The sequence below is a fragment of the Macrobrachium rosenbergii genome, chromosome 1 (assembly GCF_040412425.1).
Source record: "Macrobrachium rosenbergii isolate ZJJX-2024 chromosome 1, ASM4041242v1, whole genome shotgun sequence".
Classification (NCBI taxonomy): domain Eukaryota; kingdom Metazoa; phylum Arthropoda; class Malacostraca; order Decapoda; family Palaemonidae; genus Macrobrachium; species Macrobrachium rosenbergii.
The window spans coordinates 14,908,844-14,936,542 of record NC_089741.1 but is presented as its reverse complement, the minus strand read 5'-3'; the positions used below and the strand labels follow the sequence as shown (position 1 = coordinate 14,936,542).

Sequence of the window (27,699 nt, the reverse complement as noted above, 5' to 3'; positions counted from 1 at the left end):
CCCAAGAAGGATTCCTCCGAACGTAGGGTGATCCTTGACCTATCAGAGCTGAACAAACGCATTGTTTTCCACAGTTTCTGGATGACTACTATTGCCCAAGTATGTTCAATCATTCCGCAAGGGACTTGGACCGTTTCTATAGATCTGAAAGACGCATACTGGCTCGTTCCTATCGCTGTTCCCTTCCACCCTTGCCTAGGGTTCTGGGTAGGGAAGGAAAAAATAAGGAATTCAACTGGTAACCTACCCAGACAATTGGCTAATCTGGGGGCCCACCAGGGAAGAGTGCCTATGAAGCCTAAGAGTGGTAGCAGACAGGCTCCAATCAAAAGGCTTTCTAATAAATAGGAAGACATCCTGCCTTACACCCAGTGGCTGGGACTTTGTTGGGATGCTCTTTGAAGCCAGTTGAGAAGTCGCTTCCCACCAGTACTCAAGACAGAAAAAGGAAGGACCTGAAACAGGTTTCTTGCTCAGTCCAGTGTCTCCAGACGTCACTTGGAGCGTGTGATGGTAGACACAATCCTCAGATTGTAATTAAAAAATGTAAACAAATTCTGACTATTGCATGCAAGAAAAAAGATTCGTGATTGACTTAATCAAATGAGTCAGAAAGTCGGGGAGATACTCCAGCTATGGACCTGGAAAGGGTCTCTGGCAAAACAGGTCACCCTACTCCTTCATCTGTGCAAGTGATAATACACACAGATGCCTCCTTGACAGGTTGGGGAGGCCACTGGGAGGATCGTCGGGTGGCAAGGAGGTGGTCACTTGCTTGGAGTAAGTGTCATATCAACTTTCTAGAGCTGATGGCTGTCTTTCTGTCTCTCAGAAAACTGAAACCTCCAAAAGGGACCCACATTTTGTTGGACCTCGACAACAGGACTGCAATGTCCTGCATCAAGAGGTCGGGCTCACGTTCATCTCCTTCAGATGGTGCAAGCAAAAAAGTGGCACTTATCTGCAATTCACCTCACAGGGTCTCTCACTGTAATAGCAGACTCTCTATCAAGGGATGCAGCAGCCTTGACTGAGTGGATGTTAGACAATCACTCCTTTCACTTAATTGCCAACATGCTTCCACATCCAGAAGCGGACCTGTCTACTACACGCGACAACCACCAACTTCCAGTGTATGTGTCTCCGAACCTGTACAATCAAGCAATAGCAAGAGATGCATTCTTACAAGACTGGAATAAATGGAGGACAAAATACCTTTTTCCTCCATTGTTCCAGATTTCAAAGGTTTTAACAAACTTCTAACTTTCAACGGAACTGCTTACTTAATAGCCCCAAATTGGCCTAACAGGCACTAGTTCCTGTTGGTTCAACAACGGGCAAAAAAGTCCATTCCATGACCATCCACTGTTCTATCCCAGAGCGTAGGAGGGAAAGTCATCTACAGGTCCTCCTTTCTAAGCCGAGACCGGCACGTGTGGATTTTTTAAATCTTGTCTACCATGGAAATTACTCACCCAATATTGCTAGGTACCAAGTGCAGAAACTGTGGACATCATCTCTTGGAAAATACCAGACCATATGGAAAATATGGTTAGACTATTTCCATGCTGAGAGCTCAGTTGAGATCTCTGTTAAAACACTGTTACATTTTTGTAAATATCTTTTTGAAGACAAGTAGTACCTTGCTGTTACAACAATCATGGCATACAAGGCAGCATTGTTGGAACCCTTGCTTTATGGATTTGGAATTGATTCTAACATAGAAATTGTTACTTCTCTTCTCTGGTCTTTTGCATTGCAAAGAACTGCTCCTGCAAGGCTTCCCATTACCTGGTCCCTGAATAAGGTGCTTAGGCTTCTGTCAATTCCTCAATTCAGTGGGCCCAATACAACTACTACAACTCATATGCTGCAAAAGGCAATCTTCTTCACTGCTTGGCATCAGGAGCTCGTATTAGTGAATTAGGCTCTCTTAGACAGGGGACAACGCTACATTACTCATACAGCTAACCGTTATTTATTATTGTCCCCTGGCCCAGCATTCCTGGCAAAGAATGAGAACCCTTTAAAGAGAAAATCTATTCTGATAAGGGAACTCAATTTGTAAGATAAAACATTATGCCCAGTTCAAGCGCTTAAGGTTTCCCTAGAGGTCATGGCAAACATCCCAGAGGGTCCGATTTTCCTACCCCTAGCACAAACAAACAACTTCCTCTACATGGGGTGAGAATAATTTGCGTCCCTTACTAAAAAAGCAGACCCCCACTCCTTTCCTAAGTCGCATGACATCCGGAAAGCAAGTACTGTACGCTGCTGGCTTTCTTTGGAAATGTTTCTGCAAAGAAGTCTCCGTGTACAGGGTGGTCATCAGAAACAGTACAGTAAACCCTCTGTATTCGTGGGGGATGCGTACCACAGCCCCCGCAAATAGCTAAAATCAGCGAATACTTAAAATCCCTCTAAAAACACTTAGAACTGCCTATTTTCATAGTTCAAACACAAAAAAATCTCTAAAAATGCTTATACCTGAGTATTTTAATAGTTTTATCACAAAAAGTGCACTTGGTCATGAAAATGATATGAAAATATAGTAAATAGTGAATAATTTTCTGTGAAAAATACCGTCAATGGGCGAATTTTCTGCGAATAATGTGTATATACGTTCCTGACCCCATAGTTGCTATGGCAGAAAACCAGGGGTCTTCTTAATGTGGTGGATATGCTAAGATACCGCTGGGAGAGGTGCAACAATACCGTGACCAAACCCAGCACATTTAGGTAAGTTACTTTAGACCTACATCTTAATAATTGTAAGTTCGTGTTTAGTTTCGTGTTCTTTGAAATATATATGAGCAGGGAAGTACAGTAATTTCTGCAATTGCTGGGAGATGTGGTATTGCATTAACACAACAGAACAGTTTGTACTAGTAAATAACACAGACTTAACACTGGGAATGTTTGAAAATGCAGCTTTCTTTCCTTTTTCGTTTCTTTAAATCTTCAGCTGAAAACCCTTATGGACAAGTCAGTTGACTATTAACCTAGTAGGGTTCCAAAGGGAAACCAGCCTGCAGGGAGAGACAAATTATAGGAAAAGGTGATATATAAGTGAGTACAGGCAGTCCCTGGTTAATGGCAGGCTCGGTTAACAGTGATCTGGTTGTATGGTGCTTGTCTAGTGACAAAAATTGCCGATTTCTGCTTATCAGCGCCAATAATTAGGTGTTGGCACCAATACATACCTAACAGAGGCACCGATAACCGAAAATCAGCGCTTTTCAGTGCTGATAAGCCGCAAAAACGCAGATTTTCGGTTATTGGCAATTTTCGGTTATCATCACACCCTCAGAACAGAACCCCCGCCGATAACCAGGGACTGCCTGTATTAAGGAATAGAAAACAAAACAGATACACCTGAAATTCAGGAGACGTCAGCAGAGAGCAGAAATGAATTTCTTTCTTGCTTAAATATTTAGCAAAGGTCCAAGACTACTACCTTGAGGAACACCTGAAATGACATTACTAAAACTACCATACTGGTCATCAACACATACCCTTTGGGTTCTGCCTATTAAAAATTCATTTAAAATATTAAGAAGACCAACCCATTCCCAATAATCCTAGCTTGTAGATAAGTGCTTCATAATTTACACAGTCAAAGGCTGCACTGAGAAGGAACAACAGCTAGAAGAGTAGCATCATCACCATATGCAATCAGTTTGTTCTCCACACCTTGCCACACGTCATTAGTATAGATAATAAATATCAAAGGTCCAAGAACACTACCTTGAGGAACACCTAAAATGACATTACTAAAGCTACTATACTGGCTATCAACACAGACACTTTGGGTTCTGCCTATTAAAAATTCATTTAAAATTTCAATAAAAGACCCACCTATTCCAAATAATCCTAGCTTGTAGATAAGTGCTTCATGATTCACACAGCCAAAGGCTGCACTAAAATCATGACCTCTGCACCCTCACCAACAGCACTCGGCAAAACAGTAGATACTGACAAGAGTGCACCACAGATACCAAGGTCTTTACAAAACCCAAACTGTAATGCTGGTAGCAGGTTATCATTTTCAATAAACCTACAAATATGCTTAAAGAGAAGCTTCTCAAAAACATTAGATAAAACAAACTTGCACTTATTCAGAAGGGCATGAGGATGGACTTAGTCCCTTAGGTAATGTAAATATGTTGGCCTTCCTCCAAACAGAAAGAAAACTTAAAAGTCCAGTTAATCTTCTGAAAACAGCAGTAATCTTAAGGGCAATGAAATCAAGTGTTTTAGAAAAAGATGGGAAAGATCCTGTTAGGGTCTAACTGTCAAGACCCAGGGGCAAAGTTAGGACTTCTCTAGACCTGAAGGCCTCTGGGCACAACTTAGGCTCTGGAATGCATGACTGAGGCAACACCAAGGACCCACCACACAGTTTGCTCATGACATGTGGCCCAAAAGTTTTGCCTTCTGTACATAGGGCAATATACAGCAGTTCCATCAGCTCCTACATGGGGAGGAATGCTTGATTCAACTCTAAAGAGTGATGACTTGAGGGTAGACCACCACTTCTGGTCACATCCACTGAGAGCAAAATCTCCTTCCCACTCACATTATAAGCTCTCTCCGGTCTCTGGTAGACAACCAGAGCTTGATTTCTAAGTTCATTGAAATTATGCCACAAAAAGTCCAGTCAATTATTCCTCCATAAATAATAAGCATCTTGCTTTTCATGGTAGGCAAGCTTACATGCAGCATTAAACCATGGCTTGTCTTCAAGATGAAACTTGAGAATTTTAGAAGGAATTCCTCATTCAATAACAGTCTTAAGATGATCATTTAAACATTCATTAATATTTGGACTTCTATACATATTGCTCCACCTGAGCTCAATAAGATCATGGTGAATACCATCCCAATTGGCCTGGGGTTTCAAGTATACATTGAAAAGCTAATATAAGGAACTACCTGATCCACCTTCACATTAACCTTAACCAAACAATGATCACATGAAGCCACTGGAAAACCTACTCCACAAGATACAACCCCTGTTACATCTGTGAATGCATGGTCAGGACGGTTGCCAGATTGGTGTGTGGATTCATTTGTCAACTGCTCACAATCAGAAATAATGGAGAAATCTACAGCAGCAACACCATGTTTCTCTGTGGCAGTAATTGAGCTCAGCCATTCAACATGATGAGCACTGTAATCGCCAATGAAAATGAAACAAGCCTTGGAGTCAGCTTTCTGAATTGCTGCCATTTTTGTAGACAGAGCCATCCAAATCTGGGTTCCTATAGCTAGCAAAGGCACAGATTTAATAGTCTTCCACAGACTTTAATTACTTGTATTTCGTGACATCCACACTCATACAGTGGCCTATGAGATGCAGAAAAACCCTCTCTAATATACAGAGCCATTCCATGGGCCCCTAGAATACCATTATGTTAAGAGTAAAATGGGCTTCTTAAACCCTGGAATCAACAGTTCTGATAGCAAATGAGACAAGAGTTTCAGAGCAAAAGAGAATATCAAAATTAGCAGCAACAACATCTGGGTTCTTTTTATTCTTATATGATCCACAGACATTGCTATTTAAATACAACATTTCCGTGATCAATTTTGTGGACCACAATTAAGTTCAGTATTGCCAGAAAGAAGCAACCAGCATATAAGAATATTTGAAGATTTAACAAGAACAAATACAGGAACAATAACAATATATGTATGTAAAAGCAATACTGAAAAGTGTATGTCCATGAAAAGACAAAATTACTGTATCACCAGAATGAAACTGGTCAACTGGGAGGAACTGGCACGCCCAGCAAATACAGTACATATCCAGATTTGAAGGAAGGACAGTATGGTGGTTTTGAAAATCAATTGTGGGTAAAGATAAAGGTTAAAAAAATGATATGGGTATAAAACCTCTTCCTAAACCAATAGGCATCCTCGGCCTTTCTACCAAGGCTACCTTTCACACTGTTTGAAAAACAAGAGGAAGAGGGAACTGACGGAAAAGTGTGCCTTACGACAGTGCTTTTTTTGGAGTGGCTTTCTTCTAGAAGAGATGCCTAGCAGGCAAGTCTCTTCTACACAACAAGAAAGTGTCTGGCAAATCTGGAGATGTATTTGTCCTTGCTGGGTGTACCAGCTCCTCCCAGTTGACCAATTGCATTCTGGTGATATAGTGATTTTGTCTTGTCATGGGCATACACTTTTCAGTATTGAAAAGAGTAAGAAGTGTAGTGTTCAGAGTTGCCAAGTGTTTGTTAACAGTAAAAGAAATGTAATGAATATGCCAGATTATCCTGAAGAAGTGTAGTCATAGAAAAAGTCCGTGACCAGAGAAGGACCCAACAACAGACTGTACTGGGCAGCCTTAAAAGGGACTTTCATCTCTCCAGTGGTAGTATCTCAAAGGGCAGCGGGGGCCTTAGCCAACCTACTGCCTTTGGACATATTTACACATTTCACCCACTAAAACAAGTAATAGAGATGCTCCACACCTTCAACAACACAAAGATTTTGACAGCTTCCCTTTGCACATAGCAGGAGCAGTTGTAGGATCTACTAACCATGGTGTGGCGAGTAGTCTCAGGCTGTCTCTTGACCTGGAAGAAGCTTCTCAAATAGCTGCACCTTCACATATTCCAAAACAACCTGGATGCCCTTTATCACACCTTGAAATTATCCAGCAAGGCCTCATAAAAATGACATTTTTATGATAAAATAAAGTTTTATATATACTTACCCAGTGATTGCTAAGCTAAGAGTTTCTAACTTGACAGCAGCTTCAATTTTGAAAATAGCGGTAGCAATAGTCTTTTGTCTTTCGGGGTAAGAGAGAGGAACAACTCAGCCAAGAGCTTCAATTTTGTTTATGCTCCAATGTCCATGCGAGGGGAGGAGGGCGGGCTCCATCCATGATTACTGGGTAAGTATATATAAAACTTTATTTCATCATAAAAATGTCATTTCTTACATAAGTACCTTACCCAGTAATTACTAAGCTGAATCCACATTGACAGGAGGGGGGGTGGGATTCATGGACATCTTGTACCCCAAAACATTAAGTGTTAATGAAATGAGAACAGAATAAAAAGCCTTAGCATTGAAATAATGCTTGTTGTTCCTTACCTGGTGAGAGAGCTGCTGCAGGTAGATACTGCCTCTGGTTGGCACTCATCTCAACCCAGCAGCAGCATGGTGGTATAGCCAGGATCGCCTCTGTTGAAGTGGGGGACTGCAGCGAAGGAGTAATCCGATTGCCAACGAAGTATGATGTAAACTTTGCAATGAAGGAGACATCCGATCATTAACAAAGCCAACAAGTATTTGCCCCTGCCCAGGTGCAGTACAGTAAAGCACAACAACCAGAGAACATAGTCACCTACACCACATATTAAAAAACTTGTATGTATATAAAAAACCATCACCCTACACAAAAAAATTGGTGGGCACTCTAGGTACATTATACCCTCTAGGCTCCCCAAGAACTCAACACCCTTTGCCAAGGTGATGAGACAGAAGGACGGAAGTGGTGCTTCCTACTTTCCCTCCCCAAACACTACGCTAGCCACGGACAATGGTCCTAGTGTACTGCAGTCTTCATAAGTTGTCTCCATGCCTTGCAAATAGTGCAAAACAACAACTGACTTACATTTCCAGTGTGTAGTCTGTAAGATCGAAGCAAGGGAAAGATTATGCTTAAAAGCTACTGATGTAGCAATTGCTGTCACATCGCGAGCTCTAACCTTTAGTACAAGTAAAATATCCTCTCCAATTTCAGTGTGTGCTTCCAGAATCAGGTCTCTCTCAAAAAAAAATGATAGAGTATTCTTTGACAAGGGTCTAGAAGGGTTCTTAACCAAACACCAAAGATTCCTTGCTGGGCCTCTAATCTTCTGTCCTTTGGATGTAATATCTAAGTGCTCTTACTGGGACCTAGGATATCCATTAAGCTTTTTATGGTAAAGAAACGAGGCCAGGGCTGTGAAGGACTCTCATTTTTTGCTAAGAAACCCAGAGTGAGGGAACAGACAGCATCTCCCTGGGAAAAGCCAATTCTTTTGTATATGGCGTGGAGCTCGCTCACTCTCCTAGCAGTAGCTAGAGCCACTAGAAAAATGGTCTTCTTAGTAAGATTTCTCTGTGAAGATGAACGCATGGGTCCAAAATGCGAATCTGAAAGCCACCTGAGGATGACGTCTAAGTTCCAATGACATGTTTCTTCCTTCTGTCGAAAGTCCTAATAAGAACTGAGAGATCCTGGTTGGATGAAATGTCTAACCCTCTGTGTCTAAAGACGGAGCTAAGCATACCTCTATATCCTTTTATAGGTGAAGATAGGCCCTTGGAGGATCTCAAGTAGAGAAAAAAGTCTGCCAATTGAGTTAAAGTGGTTTTAGAAGATGAGATGTTATTCTTCTTGCACCTAAGACTAAAGACTGCCCACTTTGCCTGGTAGACTTTGCTAGTAGGATGTTGTCTACATTTAGCGATAGCTTCCGGCGCAACTCTTGAAAAACCCTTCGCTCGCAAGAGTCTGCAGACAGTCAAAACCCTGTCAGGGCCAGAGTGGATGTGCCCTGATAAAACCCTCCTGAAGTGGGGTTGTCTGAATAGACTTGCGATTGCCGGAAGGAGTCTTGGGAAGTCTACTAGTAGTTCAAGGAGTTCTGGGAACCATTCTTTTTGCGGCCAAAAAGGAGCTATCAAGGTCATCTTGGCATTCTGGTGTGACTGGAACTTCTTCAGGACCTCCATTACCATCCCGAATGGAGGGGAGGCACACAGATCCAGGTTGGACCAATTCTGCATCATCACATCTGTTGCCCAGGCTAGAGGATCTGGAAAGGGTGAGCAGTACAGGGGAAAACGGTGGTTTCTGGACATTGCAAACAAATCCACCATCAGTTCTCCCCACAATTTCCAAAGGTCGGCACATACCCAACGGTCTAGTCCACTCTGTAGGGAGTATCTGCTTGCGACAGCTTAGCTTGTCTGCCAATACGTTGCATTTTCCCTGGATGAATCGTGTCAACAACTGGGTCTGATTTTGATCTGCCCACAGAAGGAGACTCCTGGCTGTCTCGCAAAGGGAGAATGAGTGGGTTCCCCCTTGGAGCCTGATATACGCCAATGCTGTGGTGTTGTCCGCATGGACCATTACCGCTTTGTTGTGGACTTCCTTCGAAAAGTGTTGGAAGTCCCAAATGGATTGCTTTTAGTTTCTCCAGGTTGATGTGAAGTCTTCTCTCCTGTTGGGACCACACTCCCAAAACTTCTTTTCCCCCCAGGAGAGCTTCCCAACCTAGCTCCAACGCATCGGAAAAGAAGTCTAGGTTGGGGTTCATGACGGATAGAGACTTTCCCTCCGATAGTCTGCTTACGGAGTTCCACCAATGCAGGTCCTCCTTTATCTCTCGTGTTATCGGGAATATGAACGTCGTGATTTATCGTTCAGTCCCAACTAACTCTTAGGAAAAACTGTAGAGGTCTCATGTGCAGCCTTCCCAACCTCACAAACAGTTCGATGGAAGCCTGAATGCCCAGGAGACACATCCAATGAGTGGCTAAGCAAGTTCGGAGAGAAAGGAAATGGCTGACTTTCTTCAGGCAGTCCTCTCTTCTTTTGGGGGATGGAGAAGCCTGAAAATTCTGAGAATCAATCTTCATCCCCAAATAAAGAATCTGTTGAGGAGTCCGTTGGGATTTCTGTAGGTTCAACAGCAAACCCAGATCTTGCATCAATAACAAAGTCTTTTGAAGGTCCTCCATGTAACTCTCTTTATTGGGCGAACGAATCAGCCAATCGTCCAGGTATAGAGAAATACTGACTCCCAGTAAATGAAGCCAGTCGGCTAATGGGGCGAGCACTTGGGTGAAGACTTGTGGCGCTGTTGATAGGCTGAAACATAACACTCGAAACTGAAAAACTTGATTCCCTAGGATGAACCTCAGATACTTTCTCGAGTCCTGCTGAATGGGAGTGTGGAAGTATGCGTCTCTCATGTCGAGAGAGATCATCCAGTTCCCTTGACGAATGGATGCCAGGACGGACTGAACTGTTTCCATGTGAGATTTTGTCTTTGTTATGTAGAAGTTCAGTGCACTCACGTCATCTACTGGTCTCCATCCTCCTGTGGCTTTGGGTCTCAAAAACTGCATACTGTAACATCCCTTGGACTCAGTATTGTCCACCACCTCTATCATTTTTCTTTTTGAGGAGTGAAGATACTTCTTTCGAGAGGGCTAAATACCTCTTTGATCCTACGGAGTAGACCGTCAATTTGACGAGTGTGCTAGACAAGGGAGGTTTCTCTTTGAAGGGGATGGAATACCCTTCCTTCAGAACTTTGATCACCCACTGTCCTGGCCCTTTCATTCTCCAACTCTCCCAGAAAAGCTGGCGCATGAAGGACTGAGTCCTCACTTATGAGCTGTAGGTTTGGAGGAGGATCTCTTGATTGCATGCGAGGCGAAACGCATGGTTGCTCACGGTACTGACTGTGACCTCTGCCTGCCACCTCAAAAGGGCAGAGGTTGAAGAGGAGAAGATGGCTTGGAAGAGGCAGAGGTCCACTCTCTGGGGCATCTTGTAGATTGAGTAAGCAGGTCCTGTGTTGATTTCTTGTGGAGATGAGAAGCAACTTCCTCCACCGTTGCTTGCAGGAAAAGATGCATATTATCCAAGGGCAAGAAAAGAAGTGCTGACTTATGTGAAGAAGTCATGCCCTTAGCTTTATCGGTGCAGGAGAGAACACTATGCCAATCAGCAGCAACATCTTGTGGAAGATTTGAAGAATCTCATATCTTTTTGCTAAGACCCCTATGGACCAATCTAAAAAACTAAGAACCTCGAACACCTTAAACAGGTTCTTCAGTAAATGGTCCATCTCCAACACAAAGAACATAATCTTTGCAGAAGCAAAGGCAGACCAGAGGGTTGAGTTGATGAGTCCAGAGAAGTCACCCTGGGAGGAGGCAGCTACTCCCAATGAGGGGACTTCTCCAGTAGCATAAGAATGATACCTTCTAGCCGATAGATGAGACGGCGGAAAACTGAAGCATGCTTTGCCTTGACATCTCTCTGAAAGCCAGTTATCTACCTCACCCATAGCCAGCCTACTTAGACAGGAATGAGAGGACCATCTTTGGAAGTTTGGATGAATCAGCAGGCTGGTCACTCATCTTAAATGAGGAAGCTGGTGAAGCAGGAGCTGCTGGAGTGAAAAAAATCTGGGAAATTTAGTAACAAATGAGCAAAGCAGCATAAGCTGAAGGAATGGAAAACTGTCCCAAATCCTCCTTGTCCGAGGAGATCGGGGACAGCGAAGGATCTTCAGGTGCTACTACAGAAGAAGAGGTAGACTTCTTAAGAAGACCAAAGATACTGTCTAACTGTTTCTGAAGTGGTACCAAAGAAGGGTCTATTCTGAGAGGCATTGTCAAATCCATATTTCCTGATGGAAAAGTAGAAGTCAAGTGAGATGGAGAAGACACTAGGCAGTTCGATGAAGAAGACAACAGAACAGGAGAGGGCGCTGAATGATCCGGGCGCTCAACAGTGGAAGAATGCATTGGTGCCGAAGGGCTCTCGGACGCCAAGCTGTGTGTGGGCGCTCAGCTACTACAGGGTGCTTGCCTGCCAATGGACGCTCCTAGCTCCCTTGTGGATGCTCGGATGAGGAACGTGAATGTTCGCCAGAAGAGACTTGCTTGGACAAAGAACTAAAGTGCTTGTGGGACAATGACGACAGTCTGGGAGCTCCGGACTGGCACTCCGTCTGTGAAAAATATTCATTGCTGCACGATGGTTGTGGGCTACCAGACAGTTCTCTGGACCTCTTGCTGGAAGACGGAGGGGACTGGTCCCTTAGCAATGAGTGTCTTTTCAATGGATGAGATTTGTCCGAGAATCTCCGCTGGCACCCGTGACTAGGGCTAGAATCTCCTGAACTAGACGAGAGATGATGAACACCTGACACGCCTTTCCAATGGTTGTCTTTTGTCAACACCTGGGATGCCACAGGTGCGACTGGGGGGCCGACTAACGGGCAGACCCCACTGACCTCCCCTGGGCCTCCAGTATGCCTCCTCCTGGGACTGGGGGAGTATGGCAGTGATCTTTGCCTAAGAGAGTCGGTGGGACGGGCAGCCACCAACTTCACTAACACTTCACTGGAACACCTTTCATTAATTTTGTCCACGAGGATACGCATTGATGCCCCTAACTGTGCTAGCAAGAATATCGAACTTATCAAATTCTGATTTGGGGCTGGCGTAGCAATCCGGGTCAGGTGTGTGGGAACCAGGAGCAGAGGGCAGTGGTATGGATGGAGGGCTGGAAATAGGAGAGATTATTTTAGCAGGGGAAGAGACAATAGGAATATCAGCACTACTGATTCCTGAGTCATGTCTTGAGTAGCTAACTTAACTTCGGCTCTAGAAGCTGCTTTCCTCTTGTGACCTCTTCCTAATTTGATAGGTGAGAAGCTAAAGTCTTCCATTTTTTCTCATCCCATTCACAGCACTCCTCATGGGTCAAGTTAATCGAGCACATTTGTCCTCTCCATGTTGCACATAAAGTCGAGCACATTTGTCCTTTACATGTCGTACATAAAGTGTGAGTCATAACGTGCTTTAGTTAAGCAAATATTGCAGCCTCTGTCAAACTAATCCAATACAAAAGCCGAAGTCTACCGCAGCAAAAAATACTTCACCAAATGGTAAGATCTCAGGCCAAAAACCAAAATCAAGCTGCTTTCTTAACACCGTGTTGCTGTTAAGCCGGCAGAAACAAAATTGAAGCTCATGGCTGAGTTGTTCCTCTCTCTTAGCCCGAAAGTGGGCGGGGTTAGTCATCTACTTAAACAAAAGACTATCGCTACTGCGATTTTCAAAATTGAAGCTGCCGTCAAGTTAGACACTCTTAGCTAAATAATTACTTGGTATGTTACTTATATAAAAAGAACTTTTTAGAAGAAGCACCTACAGCCATCTCAAAGTTTTACCGACCTCCAAGCAGCAACCTCTACCAAGCCATGTGATATCATCTCTGTACTGGGCATGGTGGAAGGTACACTGTCAAGATCAACTTCACAATGCCCTTAATTACCAATGCCTATTCTTTTTATGTTGACAAGAAGCTGCTTATCTCCAGCATCAACAGATATAGGCCTAGCTTCTTGCAGGTTTCTGAAGTCTGAAGCTCAGTAGAGTTGAAGTGTTCATAAAGCAATTCGAGAAGGAGAATCCTCACAGGTCACTCAAACTTTCCAACTGGGATCTTCCCCTTGTTCTTAAGACTCGTGAAGTTACTTGTAAGCCTATATGGGACTACCTAACAAAAGAGCTCCTTGTTACCAAGCTAAGCTGGAAAAGGCCATTCCATAATAGTGATAATAACTAACCAAATACCTTAATTTGGCTATGAAACATGGAGCAATTTAACTTACAAGTACAGCATATGGTACAGTGTAACAGTATATGGGTAGCCTAAGGGCTATTTCTGAGCCCAAAAATTTTTTAAGTTCTATTTACAATGGCTTGCATAAATACACAACTGTATTCAGTATCAAAACTGCTATGAATAAAAAAAAAATATGAAATAAAAAATTACAGTTTTCATATTTCTATTTGCTACTTACAAACTGCGTAGGTAATCGTCTTCTATTGTGGTCCACTTGAATAATGCCAGTGTACTCTTCCCCCAAGGTCTGGCGCAAGCATAAAGTGGTGAGACTGTAATATGCCAGTTCACATATAACATCTGAATATTGGTGAATGTTTAACCATGTTCTTGTCCCTGTGTGAAACAAAAGAAATGAAGAATAAATGAAAAATGTTCACATAAACCAAAACATTGCCTTACTAATTCCGTACTTTATTGGTTTCAAAAGCGAGTGACCCATTCCCAAACTCAGAATAACTTCATTGGTGATAGCTGAAACCTACTTTTACCAGCAAAATTTTTATTTTAAGACCTATGTTCCATGTAAGCAAATTTCTTCCTTTTATTCATGTCCAAAGTTTGAAATGAGAGATTAGTTAAGTACATACTGATGATGATGAGCTTCCACTACTGTATAGACAAAACAATCTTAATAGTCACCCTCACAGGCAAAAATTCCTTGCCACCAAGAACAGCTCTCTGCCTTGACGAATTCCATGTCATTCTAAAACCTGCTACCTAAAGAGTATACAGTACCTTCATCTTCCAATCAAAAAGGGCAATCCAAGGAAAAGTACAAGCTTGTATTTACAGATCATCAAAATTATCTTGCAAATCAAATGTCCATACACCTAAATGATCTAATAGCAGCCAATCACTACTTAGGTGAGATGCAACATTAGTCAATATTCCCAATTCTTCATTTGACTGGAATCTCTGCAGGTAGTAATGCATTCATGGCACCCCTAGGAATTGTACTTGTCTCCTAGGGGGCGCTGACTCACATGTGGTTGTGAAATAAGCATGTATTTGTGGGAGATGCTATTCTGACCATCATTTGCTACGATCCTAGTTATGTTTTAGACGTTCACAGACTATAACAGGTACTGATACACTCAAAGCAAATAAAGGGGAGGGGGAGTTACAATGGGATTAGCTAATCTAAGACTACGCACACCTTTTGATATCCTTATTAATGTACTGTATCTAAGAACCAATGAATTACATCCCAAAAGGAAAAGATTGTAAAAACTTACCAATGTCTAACAACCAACACTATTTATACTTGAAAAGACAAATTTCTCTTGAATTTGAACTGATATTGATATTTTGGTTTTCTCAGATACTGACTGTAGTTAAACTGTAATCTTTAATAAGCCACTTGAAAAGGTTAATTTTAAACTGGAACCTAACTGAGGAGTAAACTGCAAAGTAGTAGTAGCAGTAGCAGTCATTGCCTTAATCCAGACCTGCTTCAGATGGTGCTGAAATCATTTACCTTTGCCAAAGATTTAAAGTAATGAGGGATTCTCTGAAATCATTTACTTTGCCAAAGATTTAAAGTAATGAGGGATTCTCTTATGTGATGCACTTAAGGATGCAAAGACTATTGGAAAATCTGCTCTGTTCTTCATTACTCCAGTTTCACTTTCTTACCCTCATGGCAGAGTATATCAGTGGATGGTAAACTATACTGAAGGTTCTATGCAGCTTCCTGTAGGCCCCTGCAGCAGTGATTTCTGACTTTTGCTCTCCATCTATTCCCTTTGGTTTTTCCTTACCTCTCTTTAACTATACCTTATTTTAATTAAACAACAAATCCTTTGGGTAAGGCCTATGAGAGGCTAGCAATGGTGCCTCAATTTGCCCTAAAGCCAGTTGTAAAGGAACAATCACCAAGAAAACTTTAGCTAATAGTCAAGATTTTTCCCCAATTTTTCTATTGGATGAAGATGTCAGAATGAATCATGTCTTAACATTTAGTTCTTGAGAGACGCCTCCTTAAATTTAATAAGTTTCATTGGAATTCTTGATGCAGTAAAGCCCACTTAGGTGTTTTCACAGTAATGTATGGAACACTGGTTTATGTTTAGACCCTCTCATCTCATTAAACTTCCTGCTGCTCACCTAGTCAAATGTTTGAACCCTCTCATCTCATTAAATTTCCTACTGCTCAGCTAATCACAAGTTTAAACCCTCTCATCCCATTACACTTCCTACTGCTCACCTAGTCAAATGTTATGACAGTTACCACTGAACAGCTTCCTTATTCCTACCTGACTGATTCTGGTAGTCTTTGTGTGGTTTCTTTTCATAAATTCCTTTCTTTTATATTTAGCTAAAAGTGTTAAGGTCAGTCTGTTACGTCCACCTCTACAGACGCTTTGTGTCTGCAGAAGACTCCTCATAATCTGCACCTGTGTGGCTCTCACACCCTGAAGAATCTTGGTCTAGGCAGTGACTAGGTCAAAAGAAGCAAGTACAGCAAATGGTTCTGGCCCTATGTGAACAGCCTAAATCTGCAGAACAAGTGACTTGGTTTGGACAAGGCACGAGACATCAACTTAGAATTTAAAAAACAGAAAGCTTTCAAACTAAGGCCTCTTCTTCCTTCTAGTGTACAGTATGTACTCTTCTCAAACCTTGTCCACTTGTCACCCAGTAGCACACTTAAATGTTTGTTCTTTTTTTCTTGAAAAATACCTGTCAGGTGGGGGAGCCAAAAACTTAACCAAGATGGTGACAGAGGGCATAACACTTTTACCTTCAGTTAACTCCACTTTATCTTCTAACCATAAGAACGAATATCTGTGAAATCTATGCAAATTATCCTTTGAACACCCTCAAATCCCTTAAAAACTAGACTACATGAGGTCCCCATAGGCCTACACAGTGCTTGATGACAAACCTTATGCAAGATTAAGTTCTGGCCAAATATAAAACTAAACACAGCTGTATATCAGCAAATATACAATGGAAAGGCAGGGTGCTTTTTGTACTTTCAGAAAATATGAAATAAAAGATTATAGCATTATCAAGAAAAAACTTTATCACACTGGCAATATATTCATAAGAATAAAAGCAAATGTTTGATGATCATACTAAATGATGAAAAGTACAGAAAATTTGAAGAAAACAGGTCTGTAAAACTACTATGAAGCATTTTCCTTGGTGAATAGGCTGCTAAATTAATGACTTGATATCAATGAGCAAGCCAGTGGCTCCCTCTAAAATCATGGTTGACTTACCTTATATCTACATTATTCCTGGTATGCCACACACAGTTCATATAAATTCAGACTATCCTTTCTTCACTTCTGGGAATATTATACTTTCACATTGCTTTAATGTATTAGAACTAATGTTTGTGTTGAAATAAGGACTTTTGCCAATCAAACTTATATTCTATTCTTTAGTATTTTATATAATTGTCAGCAAGTTACAAAGCAACGTTTCCTATGTTAAAAAATGACAACACTTATGCACAGTAAATTCCAATTTCTACATATATTTTTTGATGGAGGTAAAAAATTAAATAGCAATGCAATTATAAACAATGAAAAATCTTTTAATCATGCAACAAAATATATTAATCATATCTAAAATACTCTTTCCCATAGTGAAAAACATCTTACTTCTGTCAGAGCATCCAAAATGAAACAAAGCAGTCTTTCTTTTTAAGACTTCTTGCCCCTATCAGGAATTCCATTACTTTACTTTTCTAGGTTACTGCAACTGGAATAAAAAAATTTAAGCCAAATGCCAAGCACTGGGACCTATGAGGTCATTCAGTGGTGAAAGGGAAATTGAAAGTAAAGAAGGTTTTCAAGGTGTAATAGAAAGGAAACCTCGCAGTTGCATTATGAAACAATTTTTAGGAGAGGGTAAAAGTACGATACAGGAAAGATAATATGAATGAAGGTACAGTAAAAGGTACGAAAGGGGTTGCAGACAGGGGCTGTAGGGATGCTCCAAAGAATTTTAAGTATACCTCACTGACGAAACTAACACTTAGCCAAGAAGTGTTGGTAAAATGCAAGGAGCTTTGCATTTATGGAAATAGTGTAACAACTATCTAAAATTTTCTAGGTATTAATATAGCAGAGTAAGATTGCATTTTACTTTTGGCAATGTAACTATGTACTGGAGTTAGAGGCAACAAAATAAGCACTCAATCTCATTCATCTAACTTTAAATTCTTGATGTTGATATGCCACTGTAATTTTAACGCACTTATGATAAACCAAGGAGTGTCTCATGTATCTTGAAAGAAACTTGTCTAGTTTTCTTGAGCCAAGAGGTCTAACCAATAATGCTGAATTCAAAGAGTTTTATACATAATTTGGAAAATAGTCCTAGGCTATTCCTCCTTTCTGATCATTATATCATTTGTTAAGCTAAAGATCTACAATTGCAGAGATATTGTAGAGAGAATATAAAAAAAAATTCCAAAACATCTGGCTCTGGTATTTTGCTAAAGCTTACATACCTGAAGATCTTTGCACTATCTTAGCAATACTTGACTTCAAATGACTGAGGAAGCTCTCATCTTTTTGCACAGATCTAAGAATTTCTGCTGCTCCTGCTTGATGAAATGGCATCTGAAAAAAAAAAATCTCATCTCACAAAAATGTCAAGACATTTTCCTGCTGGTTAGGTACCCAAAGTTCAAGTGAAGATACAATGCATTACTAACCTAAAACAATTCACCTTGTATTTTACTAATTGATTTATATTTTTATCTCATTATTTACTGTTTATTAATTATCTAATTATTTACTGTTTATTAATTTACCTCTTTTCTTATCTATAACTGATACCTTCTTTCTATTACCTTCTGTAACTTCTTTCAAATGAACACCATATTCTTTGGAAGCTTGAATCTCCAGTCAGTGGCCCCTGTAGTCTTGTTCCTTATGAACTGGGGTTTATCCTCTGAATAATAATAATAACAATACCTGTCTGAGTATGCATCTGGGTCCCTCCGTACCTTTACTGATGGAACTGGACATGATCTGCATAACGTTAACCTGCTGCAATAGAGCAGGGTAGGGAGGTTGCTCTACCAGATGGGAACCATAACTTTGGTGTGTCATTCCACTCAGAATGGCAACTTCCAGGCATCAACAGACCTTCGTGATACCTCCTTTTGTATTCCAGTGCACCATTCCATGAAGAAAAATCTCTGGTTCTCATGACAAACAAGGGTGTTTCAATTCAGAACCCTGAGCTTTAGCCTTGTGACAGCCCCACAAGTTTTCAAGAGGCCTCACCCCAGTTGCAGTCTGGGTATCAGGATGATGGAATATTTGCTTGACTGGACAGTAATGGCTTCTTCAGCAGAGGAGCTTCAAGAGAACTTAGAGCACCTCTCCAACCTGTGCCAGTTGCCAGGCTTAGTCATCTACAAGGAGAAGTCAAAACTGAAGATTAACATGACTGTCCTAAATCACACAACCCTAGAGGCAATATGTTTCCATAACATCCTCCAGGTCATTCTTCAGCATCCAACTCAACCAGCCCACTTGGTTGAAACTAACAGTGCACCTGACATCACTAGAAAATCTGGTCCCTCACAACTATTTTAACTTGATGCAAACTAGTCAAAACTGAGGCATCTAAAATATCTTCGACTACTGTTATCACATTATGACAGCAGTTTGAAAGATTGAGGATAATAATGGGTCTCTAACCTCATGAAGACTTGGAAACTACAAAAAGACTAGTAGAACCTTTGTGACACCACTGTCATCTCCTTTATAGTTTTATCCTCCTCATCAACCTCATCTTTGTGTCCAGAGCAAGGAAATTCTGTTACCTTGTCATATGACTGGAAAACTACTGATCATGAGGTTAAATTGGGGGCTTGTCTCCAGAAATGGAAGTTGGCAACCCTTGAGTGTCATCACTACCACGGATCTGCTTTAATATAAAACTCCTGCCAATAGGACCAGGATTCCTGGGGAGACAGAAACATCTTCTCCTGCCTTCAAAATGCTAGAAAACCCCAAATCCCTTCCCCGAGATCGTTGTGCTGACGAATCAGTGCAATCACTTTGGCAAAAGTCCTCTGTATCTCAGGGGTGTCCGGGTCCTGGGGAAGAGGACCCTTGAGTCCTTCCAGGGTGCGGTCCTCCCAATCTACTCTCCCACAGGAGAGTTTCGGCAGATCCCTGTGATCCTTCCTGCACCACATGGGCAGACAATCTGATCGATCCGAGAACCCAGCCAAGAACATACGCCCCCAAGGTAGAACTCTGGGGAGACAACTCGCTGGAGTTCTTCCTGTCCAACTTGCTCCCCCTGGGAGGAGCCCAGGAGGTTGAGGGGACAGGCAGGAGGATCGGGCACCCCCACTGGTCTTGCTGGTAAAACCAGCAGGAGCAGTGGGACGGGAGCGGTCACCAACCCGAGGTGGTGATGGCAACCCGGGTTGAGGAGAAAGCTTTTGCCGCAGCGAAGTGTTCTCCCGAGGACAGTGGAGCGCTTCACACATGTCGAGCTGTGCACTCAGCTTGCCCTAGCCAGGCTGGCCAGGCAAATGTGGCCGGGGACTGGGAGGAGTTGAGCCCATGGCTGGCTGACGAGAACTTGCGCTGCCCTCTAGATGGGCCCCAGTCTTCTTTGAGGCCGAAACCTCTTGGGAAGACTGAGCAGGGGACTTCTCAAGATTCACCATTATCCCAAAATCGCAGCAAAGCTTGAGGAGCCGATCCCTGTCCTGCAGCAACCGTGAGCAGGAGCTTGCCAGGACCAGCCAGTCGACGAGATACCTAAGCGGACGTATCCTGTGTGAATGGGACAAGCTGACATGAGAGAGAAGACTCTCGTGAGCATCTGGGGAGTGGTCGAGAGCCCGAAGCAGAGTGCCATGAATTGGAAGACTGTCTCCCAAAGGATAAAGTAGAGGTACTTGCGAGAGGATGGATGAATGGGTATTTGGGAATAAGCATCCCTCAAGTCCACCGTCAGCATGAAGTCGTTCTCCCTGATGGAAGCGAGCAGAGATCATTCCGTTTCTATCGTGAACAGAGTCTGGCGAACGAATTGGTTCAGGGAAGAGAGGTCTATGACTGGTCTCCAGCCCTCTGTGGCTTTCTCTACAAGAAAGACACGGCTGTAAAGGCCTGGGACCAATCCGACGCGACTTCCACAGCACCCTTGCTCAGCATGGCTTGTACTTCTTGCGTGAGTGTGGAGTCCTTCAACGATCCTTGGACGTAGGTGCGGAGACGGACCAAAGTGTTGGTGAGGGGTGGCCAAGACTCGAAGGGTAACAGATATCCCTCCTGAAGGACATCCACTATCCAGGTCTCGGCTCCGTATCGCTGCCATGTTACCCAGTGGTACAATAGGCAAGCCCCCACCTTCGGCAACAGTCGGGGGGAACGCCGCCCCTAGTGTTTCCCCTTCTTCTTCTTCTTCTCCTCCCCATTGCCCCCTTTACTGGATTGGAAAGCAGGCTGAAAGGGGCGGGAAGACCCACCCTTTCCAGAGGACGAAGAAGGCTGGTGTTCCCACGGGATCCCTTCGAAGACTGGGACTTCTTAGGGGTTGAGGAAGTGCTAACCTGACCTGAGGGCCAGGCCGCAGTGGAACGCGAAGACCCGGAGGTCTTGTCTTGTCCACTGCCTGGTGAACAAGGCAGTCGCTGTCATCGGCCCGACACTTGTCCACTGCAGCATCCACCAACTCTCTAGGGAAGAGGGAGGCAGACCCCAGCAACGGTCCGTTCTGCAGGGTCACTGCCGACTTGGGCCCCACGGATCTGGTGAAGCGAGAAAGAATGGCGTCTCTCAGCTTCAGGATCAGGTTGGCCCACAGGTTTGCCATCTGGTGGGCGAGGTAGGAGATGGCTCTACCTCCAGACTGGCATAGTCTCCCGAAAGTGGAGTCTTCTCCACGTGCGATAGCACCCAAGGAAGCAGCCACTTTGGATACTGTGAATGACCATATATCTAACCAGGAGACTGCCTGGAAAGCTGCCATGGCGGTGGCTTCCAGGGTTGCTGCCTCTTACTGAGAGAGGGAAATGCTCTCTGCAGCAAGTTGCTGCAACAAGAGACCCAGACCCAGACAAACCAGGTCTGGGTCAACCAGCTTAGGCGGCAATGACCTCTCTGATGGCGTATAGAAACGCTTCTGACGAGGCAGAGGAGGGGGAAGCAGCTTGTCCGAGTGGTACGATTGTAGTGAATTGTCCTGCCCAGACACAAGACCATGCACTTGATCGAGGACCACCTCGGCAAGTGTGGACCATGGCAACCCCACCGAAGCCTTGGGTTCCTTCTTGGGTCCCCAAAAGGATTCAAGGTGCGAAGGACGATCCACAGAAGAGGCCGTGGCCCCTTCCCTGAGGTCGTTGTGCTGACGAATCAGTGCAATTACCTCAGCAAAATTCCTCTGTATCTCAGTGGTGTCCGCATCCTGGGGAAGGGGACCCTCAAGTCCTTCTGGGGTGCGGTCCCCCCGATCTACTCCCCCTGCAGAAGGGAGAACTTCGGCAGACCCCTCTGATCCTTCCTGTACCACGCAGGCGTACGACCTGGCTGAACCGAGGCCCAAGCCAGGCACATACACCCGCGAGGTAGAACTCTGGGGAGACAACTCGCCAGAGTTCTTCCTGTCCGACTCGCGCCCCCTGGGAGGGGCCCAGGAAGTAGAGGGGACAGGCGAGGAGGATTGGGCACTCGCACTGGTCTTCCTGGCAGAGCCAACTGGAGCAGAGGGCTGGGAGCAGTCACCAACCCGTGGTGGTGATGGCAAACCGAGTCAAGGAGAAAGCTTTCGCCTTGGTGAAGCATTCTCCCAAGGGGAGCGGAGCAGCTCACTCGAGTCGAACGGCACGCTCAGCTCCCCCGAGCCAGGCTGGCCATGTGAACGTGGCCGGGGACTGGGAGGAGTCGAGCGCGCGGCTGGCTGGCAAGAACTTGCGCTGTCCTCTGGACACGCCCCAGTCTTCTTCAAGGCTGAGACCTCTCGTGAAGACTGAACACTCGGGACCTCTTTTCTACCTCACCAGGTGTCCGGACCCGAGGGACCTGCTCACCTTCCCGGGAACCTGGCTTGGCACTCGAAGAAGTGCCAGCAGGAAGAGTCAGAGTACCTGCAAGCCCGGACTCTTTCTACCATCCTGTGCCTGAGTCGGTACGGAGAGAGGTTTCTCTAGTACCAGGCTGGGGTACTCGGGTCTGCCTTAGAGGCAGGCTTCTTCAGCGCAGCAGGGGGAGTGCAAACCACGGTCTGTACACCCTCGGCTCCCGATACAACTGACCTGGGGGTCAACGTATAGGTTCCCTGGTCCATGGATCGGGAAGAGCCAATGAGAGATCCCACTGCCTTCCCTGTGGAAGGAGGCAGTCCCTTAGAAGTCTTGGGTGAGGCTTCTTGGGGGGGAGGCAGGCTATTTCTTCTTTGGCTGGCGAGCCTTGGAAGAAGAAGAGGAAGAAGAGGTAGCAGACGACGAGGACGATGAAGACGAAGACGAAGACGACACCTTTTTAGATCTCTTCTTTGACCTCGTCTTCATCATCTTCCTCAGAATGGCGGTCAGGTCCCCCATCCATGAGGGAGCAGCAGAACACACAGGCGCAGCCAGGGGGGGCCAGGGAAGAGGGCGCAACCCAGGTAGAGATGGTGCTCAGGCAAGCAGCTACCGGGGCAGGTGGAGCAGCACGAGAGTCATGAAAGTCAGCAGACGATGCGTAGGTCAAAGGCATGGGTAGTGCATGAGAAGCTACGCTGGGCCGAGAGTCAGGGTAGCCAGGAGCCGGGGTCGGGGTTAGGAATGAGCGTGGGTCGGCAACGGGAGCAGGCAAGGAAAGGGTCCGGTCAAAAACAGAAGCCTCTAGTCGCTCCGGGGGAAAAACTTCGCCCCCAAAGCGATGAGAGGCCCCAGAGAGGATGTTTGGTGTTTTACCCTTGGACGATGCCTTGGTGGGTTTCCTACAGTATTGTCTCCTCCCCTCAAACTTCGCCCACTGCTTGGCAGACCAGGAACAACACTCTGCACAAGGAGAAGCGCATGAACACACATGTCCTCTGCAGGTGGGGCAGAAAGCATGTGGGTCCATACCCACGCTAGAGCAAAAGGTGTTACATTTCTTTCCTCCCACCCCAGGACACACACACACTGGGGGAAGGAGGTCTTACGAGATTTATCCACATTCATGATAAAGAACAAACAAGAAAGATCCCACCAGGAAAAACAGCTCAAAGGCAGTCAGGGCAGAGAGAGAGAAACACACGTCTGTAGCGCACGACGGCCAAAGGCAATTTTTACATTTGGGCAGGCGGTACCCCCGCCTCCCGGACGGTAATTAACTGCCTAACCACCTTGTTTGAAAGTTCAACGGCCGTTTCTAGCTGTGCTGAAAGTAATTCCTAATGTAAAGGACCGACGGTTTGTATATCGTGTCGGAACAAACCCATTTTTTATTCCTATTGCTAAATAATTCCTATCTTAAACCAAACATTATCCTGTGCTCACCCAAGTCTGATGGTAGTGTAAAGATTGGTTAAATCCATATATACATTGCTATAGCAGACGGACAGACACGCAATGGAGCATTACTTAGCTAACAAAACACTGAAACTGCACACTTACTGTGCATTTGCTCTCCTTTCTCTCTCTTATAAACACACTTTTGGGAGAGAGAGAGAGAAGAGAGAGAGAGATAGAGAGAGAGAGAGAGAGAGAGAGAGAGAGAGAGAGAGAGAGAGAGAGAGAGAGATAGGTTACCTTACCACAATGCAAATATGTTCATGGACCTTTCGTGAATGTATGTGCATACATACTGGCCCATGCAAAAACAAAAGTGCAACAGTTTACACAAACTTTATTTACTTAAACATACTAAAAATCTTATCCTGATACATAAACATTGAAATCATTTTTATATTTAAACAACAATTTTTTGTTTTACTTTTGTTTCCAAAATTAAGCATTCACTCATTGCCAGCATCTGAGCTATCCATTAGAGTCAGAGGATATGGAGGGGAGTGAATTGGGAAGGACCCTTGAGTAGGGGAGGTGGAAAGACAAGGAGACTGCGGTGGCCGAGATGATTCTCTCCCTGCTTAGCCTAATCTTTCAGAGGGCAGACTACACTGACAAACCACTTGGTCTACTTGAAGTAAAATTCATAAGCCTTTGACTTAGTTTTAGGGTATTTCTTTCCTGTGCGCTTCAACAGATTGAGTTAGCGTAGCCCATCCTTAGTGGAAGGACTAAAGGCACAGAGGGGTCCACCCTGCAGCATTAAGGTGTCCTAATAGGCCCAGCTCAGCTTATATGAAATGATAGAAGCTCAGCCTATATGAAATGATAGAGGCTCAGCCTATATAAAATGACAGAAGATGAATTATGTGTTTTGTTAATAGACTAAGACCTAACTTAATTATCAATACCTGAGAATGATCTTTTTTTAATACCAGTTCTCAAAATTGGATTTTTTTGTTTTATTTCCAAGTCTCTTTAATCTGCTTGATATGAAAACCATACCAAAATCTATAATTGTTACTAAGATATTTACTGATGAACGTTGTTACCCACTTGAACTTTTTCTAAGTTCTTTGTTTATGTTTCAACAATCACATGTGTGAGACGCCTGATCAGATTTTCTGTCCCAGTGCATTGTGGGCAAGGATAGCTAGCACATGTGGGATGGCTATTGTCATTTCCATCTGGCAATATAAGTACGTGAACAATACTAAAACCTGACTGATTTTGTTCAAAGTTTCACCAATTAAATGGGATTTTGGAATTTGGGCAGCTTGAGAAAACTGGATTCAGTTCATAGCCACGGTTCTTTTTGTGTAGATGTGTAACTTCTTGTTCCATGGATTATTCTGGCTTATTTGAATTTTTTTAGTATGTTATGAATATTCCTGACATTAATTTTGACAATGAATTAGTAATTTAAAAATACTGGGTTAAAAAATTAGTAATCAAAGATACTAGGATTATTATATAAAGGAAAATGCAAGAGTGAAATACAAAGATGTATTCTAACACACCACGATACCTCTACCGATTCTGGTTAAGGTAAAGTTTACTGAATGCTTTTAGCTTAGAGTAATATCATGCACTAGATAAGCACCTGGCCAGTTAGGAATCTGGTGTCCTAGGCTACATGTAGTTGAGTTTAGGCTACAAACCTATTATTTATTTCAATTTATATATAGTGCCCTATGTTAGTTAAGTGGGGCACATGGGGGGCCAAGTCCCACCAGCCAGCTAAGGGCTCAGTACCCTAAGTTAGACTAGGTTAAATGCATCTTTGCATTTCACTTGTTTTTAAGTTTGCCTCTCCCCCCCACACCAAATAAAGATTCCCAGTTTCCCAAAGTAGTGCCCCATAATTGTGGGATATAAGGGACAGGGGGTCCAGTATCTCCAAAACTACCAAAATCATTATAGATAGTTGGCATTTCAGAGGAAATATGACCTAACCGTACCTGGGATGTGCTGCATTACCAGGCCAGGTAGGGGGGGCGGTCCTTTGCTCTGGCCCCAAGTAAGCCATAGGGTAACTATTCCTCTGTCTGCATACTACTAGCCTAGGCTAATCTAGTCGTGGAATAAACGGTAATTCTAAGCCGGCTGTCCGCGGTGAGCTAGACTATGGCAATTGACGTTTTTCTATGTTATTTTACTTCCTTTACAAGAATTTAAAGTAATATTTTGTCGCCCGGTTGTAACTAAACTGTGATTGATCTTTGAAGACTACACGACTTGAATTACCTAACGCAGGGTAGGTCTAAGCCGGCATTCCGCGGCAAGCCCGCCCCTCCCCCTCCATAGCTAATACGGCAAAATTGTAACCAGTAAACACCTCTTGGGTGCGTTATGTTGGTATTTTTAGGGGTGTTTACTGGTTACAATTTTGCCGTATTAGCTATGGAGGGGTGGGGGGTTTGCTGCGGAATGCTGGCTTAGACCTACCCTGCGTTAGGCAATTCAAGTCGCGTAGTCTTCAAAGGTCAATGACAGTTTAGTTACAACCGGCCGACAAAATATTACTTTAAATTCTTGTAAAGGAAGTAAAATAACATAGAAAAACGTCAATTGCCATAGTCTAGCTCAGCGCGGACAGCCGGCTTAGAATTACCGAATAAACATTAGAAATGTTCAAAACACATCAAACATAGCAAAATTTTATATTCTGGAATGTAATTAGGGTCCATGCTAATTTAATGTAAACATTTCAGGGAAAACCACAAACTACTACCGCAGCCCTCTAGCTCAGCAAGTACCAGTTTAGCCCACGTGTAAAGTGTGCCCAGCGTTTGGCATCAGCCCCTTGGAGATGAATGTAAAGACATAAACAAGAGGCTGTAAATATCATAAACAAAAGCATAAATTAAGACAGTAATTATATCGGTCGGCGACTGGCGAGCATCAGGCCTCGTTAGTAGCCTGTAAATTTACCATAATTTTCTCGAATGGCTGTCTCTATTAGCATTAAGCTACCAACAAGCTCCATTAGCCTACCAAGGCTTGGCATTTGCTGTTGGTAAACCCTTAGCTTGTGATAAAGCCCACCTTGATTACATTTGTTGACAGGTCTTCGTGACTTCAGGGATGATCAGGATGCATATCATGGCAGTTTAAGTCACTTTATAATTAGCCAATGACTGACATCTTGCCTAGTCTTTGGTGATAATCAGTCCTTTATCATTTGCTTGTGATTGTGAAGACCACTTTATCAGACAGTTTTCTAGTGGGATAGGAGTAGTAATAGTAGTAACAGGTGGGAGTTGTCTTTGAAACGGCTCCCTTGATCGTGCTATTCTCCTTTGTTTTATAAATTCCTTCTTACACCCAATTTCTTCTTTCGACAGATCCGCAAACAGAAAGATATTAGCCATCAATTTCTCTTTATTTTTTTAACATATCTGCTGCACAGATATATATCTATTGCTAATGACACTATATGCTGGGCAGTAGAGTAAGAATTTTGTTCATTCTAGTGTGCCCAATCTAGCCCTACCTATCAGCATTGATTTTTCAGTGTTATCATGCCGGGTTTCTGCTCCTATGTTTTCTTTATATTTTCTACAGATTTTAAAGGTTGTCTTATCATTCATTTCTCTCTGCCATGCTTTTTCGTCCCATTTCTTTTCATTGCTTACCATTAAATGATTCAGTTGTTCTTAAAATTATGTTTAATTCTTTCGATACTCTTTTATTTGCAGAATCCAAGGAATTTTCTTATTGTCATATTGGTCTATGGTTATCTCGTATAGGAGCCTATTTCCACAGCTCT

At 43.4% G+C, this 27,699-nt stretch overlaps 1 protein-coding gene across 1 annotated transcript in view; it reads right to left on the bottom strand.

Moving 5' to 3' along the window:
• Positions 1-27,173, bottom strand: part of Pex10 (peroxin 10) — a 47,896-nt gene extending 20,723 nt beyond the window's left edge. The window contains exons 1-3 of the mRNA XM_067133616.1: positions 26,976-27,173; positions 17,919-18,030; positions 13,626-13,783 (exon numbers count right to left, since the gene is read on the bottom strand). Coding sequence (XP_066989717.1) covers positions 13,626-13,783; positions 17,919-18,030 — 270 coding nt within the window. The 5' untranslated portion in view covers positions 26,976-27,173. The remainder of the gene's footprint in view (positions 1-13,625; positions 13,784-17,918; positions 18,031-26,975) is intronic.
• Between the last annotated feature and the right edge of the window lie 526 nt (positions 27,174-27,699).